Here is a 4,641-nt window from a genome sequence, read left to right as displayed (position 1 = left end):
AAATGTATTATATTATCCTAATGAAAATAAAATCAAATGTTAAATTAATCAACTTGCAGTATACAATTTATATATATATATATATATATATATATATATATATATATATATATTTTTCACTTTTGATCGTATCAATAAATTTAGTTTTGTTAACTTAGTTGAATAGTATTAATATGACCTTCATTTTTAAAATTAGTTCAAACTCTCGTCACGATTGTACTTAGAAAAAAAATTGATTTCCTCGAACTTTAAACAAATTTGAAAAAATAATGAAGAATACACAACCAAATGAAGTACTTCTAGGCTCAGTAGAGCCACCATCTTTTGATCATTTTCATCCCAAACCCTAAAAGTTTGAAAATATATATTTCAAATTGTGAATAAAATTGGAGTACATTTAGGAGAGTGTGTTTCTAAACTCAAAAATGATTCCAAGCTCTTCCTTTTTGAAAATTAATTCCCATTTTCTCCTCTTTCCTGAAAATTAAACCAAAACTCTCTCTCTCTCTCTCTCTCTTTCTCTCTTCATCAACAAATAGAATTCCCAATTTCCCGATTTCCAAAAATCTCTACTTGGGATTTTGAAATCATTCAACTTTCAGCTTTCAAGTTTTATAAATATATATATATATAATATATATATATATATTTATATAAATATTTCACTATAAAAATTTATAATTTTATGGATCGAGCCACCGCCGCGCATGGCCGTCCACTTCCGCCGCCGTTTATTTCAAGAGATTTCCATCTCAATCCTCACCATCATTTCCTCCACCAAAATCCCGACCAACATTACAACGAAAACGGTAGCTCCGGCAGCGGCGGAGGAGACGGCGAGGTTTTGAGAAGGCCACGCGGACGACCCGCTGGATCGAAGAACAAGCCGAAGCCGCCGACGATAATCACACGGGATAGTGCCAACGCACTCCGATGCCACGTCATCGAAATCGCCAACGCTAACGACGTGATTGAAACCCTCACCATTTTCGCACGTCAACGCCAGCGTGGCATTTGTGTCCTGACCGGCGCCGGAGCGGTCACCAACGTCACACTCAAGCAGCCGGTCTCCACCGCTGGAGCGGTGATATCTCTGCCGGGGAGATTCGAGATTCTTTCGTTGTCGGGATCGTTTCTGCCGCCGCCAGCACCAGCGGCGGCATCTGGGCTGACCGTGTATTTGTCCGGCGGGCAGGGGCAGGTTGTAGGAGGAAGCGTGGTGGGCCCACTTATGAGTTCGGGGCCGGTGGTGATTACGGCTGCATCATTTGGAAACGCAGCGTACGAGAGATTGCCGGTGGAGGATGATGACGTGGAAGCGGCGGATGCAGGAAGTAGTCCGATTAGGTCGCCGGAAAACGCCGTGCAACAGCAACAATTTTTGCCGGATTTTCATGGACTGGCGCCGAATCTAATGAACACGTGTCAATTGCCGACGGAACCCTACTGGGGCACAGGTCGTACTCCACCATTTTAGCTTAAAAATGAAAAATTCTGCTAAATTTTATTTTTTGTAATTTTCTTAATTTGAAGTCATCTTTTTTTTCCCTTCATCTTCCATCTTCTTCGTTCTTTTAATTTGATTTGATATAGCATATGTATGTAATGGATTTTGATCTTAGGGATTTATTGTTTCTTGTTAAAAGAAAATGGGGTTTTCAAAAATACTTTCAGGAAAAAAAAATTCTTAAAAAAACCTTGATTTCCTTGAGGATTTTTTAAACGAGTTTAATTAAGATTTAATTAAGATATATATATATATATATATAGGTTATTAATTGAATTGGTGTTTTTTTAAAAAAAAAGAAAACTTCTGTTAGCTTAGGAATGAAGCACTTTGCAAGAACAGCTGATGCTTTAATTTAATTTGTTTCCCAGAATGTTTAAATTAATTTGATTTTTAAAAAATGGGTTTCAATTAATTTGAATTTTTTAAATATATATATATTTTTTTCTTTGGTAATTATTCCTTGGGAAAGAAAATTTTGTGGGAGTAATTTTTGTAGTGTTGTAAGCTAAAACAAAGACAAAATTGGAGAGATAAATGTTGGAGTCTTTTGATCAGCTTCTCTTTAATTTGCAGATTTAATTATTAATGTTGAAGAAATAATTTGATTTTTTTACCTTTTCCAAATCTTGTATTTTCTTTTTTCTCTTTTAGGAAAATAATTTGATTTCTTTAACAAAGCTTTCAATATTATCATGAAACTCCTAAGTCTTTTTTAGGGTTTATTTATTTGTTTTTGAGAGATTTTAAGGTAATTGTATGGCAAAATATTTCTTTTCCAAGTTAAAATTAACAACACTAACCCTATGACCAAAAATTTTACTCACCACCTTCTCTATATTTGATCTTTCTCTTTTTCCTATATATTTTGTTTTTCAAACAGAATTTTTTGTCCAAATTAGGAAACATAAAACCCTAGCTACTTTTAGGTTTTTTAATTTTCTCATTAATAATGGAACTCCCTTACCATTACCCAAGATATTCCTTTGAATATATATATATATAGATTGGTTAAAATGAGGGTTTGGGTCAATGTTTCCATCTCCAACTTGGCCATAAACTTATTATTTTAATACAGATACAAAGTATATGGAATAATGATATATATAGGGAGTTGCATTAAAGTTTCAATAGCTTTTTTTTTCTTAATTATTCTATGAGAAAAAAAAGTGTCTAACACACAATTCTTTTTTATATCTCAATAATTTTTCTTTAGAAAACCTTCTTTGAGTTGAGACTATGTTTTTTTAAGTGTTAGTTCTCTCTTGCTATGTTGTTGGCTTTCCCATGGGGGATTTGGCCTATTGGTGTTCTTTTAGATTAAATTGATTGTGTTGGTGTGTGATTTACATCGTTTATGTTAATAAATGGAGTGTACTCATTTTAATTTCTCTAAGTTGTGTAATACATAAAACCATACTAATACACACAATTGTAAAAGCAATGTCTAATTTAGAATGAATTTAATATTTTGTTCACCACAATAGAAACATAAAATCATACTAATACATAAAACCCTAGCTACTTTTAGGTTCATTAATTTTATTCACCACAATAGAAACATAAAATCATACTAACGCGCAATAGTAAAGGCAAGGTCTAATTTGGAATTTAAAATTTAATTACTTTCTGTGAAAATATAATTTAATATGTTGTTACATTTGGATTAATATATTATAAGAGATCTTTCCCTCATATATATTCTAATCTTTTGATCAAATACAAATTTTTTAATTGACTGAAATTAACTCATGCAAAAGAGTAAAATTTAAAAAAACAAGGTCAAATATAGCAATTAGACTCGAACTAAATAAATTTGTAGATATAGAAAAAAATTGGATCTAGTTCTTTAGAATTTGTCGTCAATATATCATATCACATGTAGAAGACTATTAACGGTAAAGTCTATAACTGACAAGCGAATTTATGAATAACAAAGTTTATCGTTGAAATTTTTTGTTATATTTGCAGTTTTATATATATATATATATATATATATATATATATATTAAGATTCTTAGCAGACTACATGCATTTATCTTTCTTTTGAACTTTCTGTTGCTCTTCTTTCAAGAAGGAACCATTAGCTTTCACCAGACAAAAGACGTGGATGAAGCTTCTCTTTAACTTATTGACTTGAAATAACCAAACCTCAAAATCTTTTTTTACACGGTTTTTATCTGAATTGAGCTATATTCATTGAGAAAAAAGACGATTTTTATATCAATTGAGCTATGTTCATTTAAAAAAAAACAATTTCTAGTTAATGGAAAAGATGTGATAAAACTAGTACTGCTATTTTTTCAATATTTTGCTATTTTTTCAATATTTTGCAGATGAAAATGTGACGTAGTTCTTGAACTTTCAAATTGAGCCCTATAGATCCAAGTTAGTAATGTAAATTTAAGTATGTGTCCAAGCTACCATGCTGATAGGAGCATGAATTTATACCATTAAAGAATGTAGGGCCAAAAATGGAAAGTGCATAACTCAAACAAAAAAGAATATTTTGAAAGCTTAAAAGACCAAAATAGATTAGTATGAATTGTAATTTACGAGGTGAGGTATTTTGTAAAGGTTATTCTAAAAAAAACACATTACTCATAAATATTACTTCAAAAGTTCAACCTATAAGTTTCTTCAACTTTATTACATACTTTCCTTGAAGCAACAATAATCAATAATAAATCTCTCTCGGATCAAATATCACACAAACTCCATTTACATACCCCTTCTTTACGAGAATTATGCACAAATTCGTCACAATTCCCTACCTTAGCTATCAACCCTAAGTAAGAGTGAGCATCAGTCAATCAAAATCCATTTTTCAACCAAACGGTTGCTGAACCAACTATGTTCACTTTAATAAATGTTCAAACTAATTGGACAGTAACCTTTGAAATTTTTTTAAATGTTGTCATTTTGATTTATTTTTCAAACCGCAACGGACTAAACTGGTCTTTACCTCCGACTGACGAAACCAAACACCTTCAATTTGATCGACTTGATTTTCCAGTCTATCATGTTCATCTCCAGGTTCAAGTTTTGCTTGTTTCAAATTACAAAATTGAGAGAGGTCGCTGATAATGCATCAACTGAATAAATACACAATCATTAACGATTTTGATAATCAG

At 31.6% G+C, this 4,641-nt stretch overlaps 1 protein-coding gene across 1 annotated transcript; it reads left to right on the top strand.

The window, feature by feature from the left end:
- Positions 1–390: 390 nt before the first annotated feature.
- On the top strand, positions 391–1,629 carry LOC101212439 (AT-hook motif nuclear-localized protein 22). Its single transcript, XM_004133859.3, has one exon. The coding sequence runs from the start codon at positions 686–688 to the stop codon at positions 1,475–1,477; it is 792 nt and encodes a 263-aa protein (XP_004133907.1). The 5' UTR covers positions 391–685; the 3' UTR covers positions 1,478–1,629.
- The last annotated feature ends 3,012 nt before the right edge of the window (positions 1,630–4,641 follow it).

The sequence above is a fragment of the Cucumis sativus genome, chromosome 3, assembly GCF_000004075.3.
Source record: "Cucumis sativus cultivar 9930 chromosome 3, Cucumber_9930_V3, whole genome shotgun sequence".
NCBI lineage: Eukaryota > Viridiplantae > Streptophyta > Magnoliopsida > Cucurbitales > Cucurbitaceae > Cucumis > Cucumis sativus.
This window is presented reverse-complemented; position numbering and strand designations above follow the sequence as displayed.

Excerpts from the sequence above, each read along its gene's own strand:
- LOC101212439 (XM_004133859.3), top strand. The coding sequence starts at position 686 with ATGGATCGAGCCACCGCCGCGCATGGCCGTCCACTTCCGCCGCCGTTT.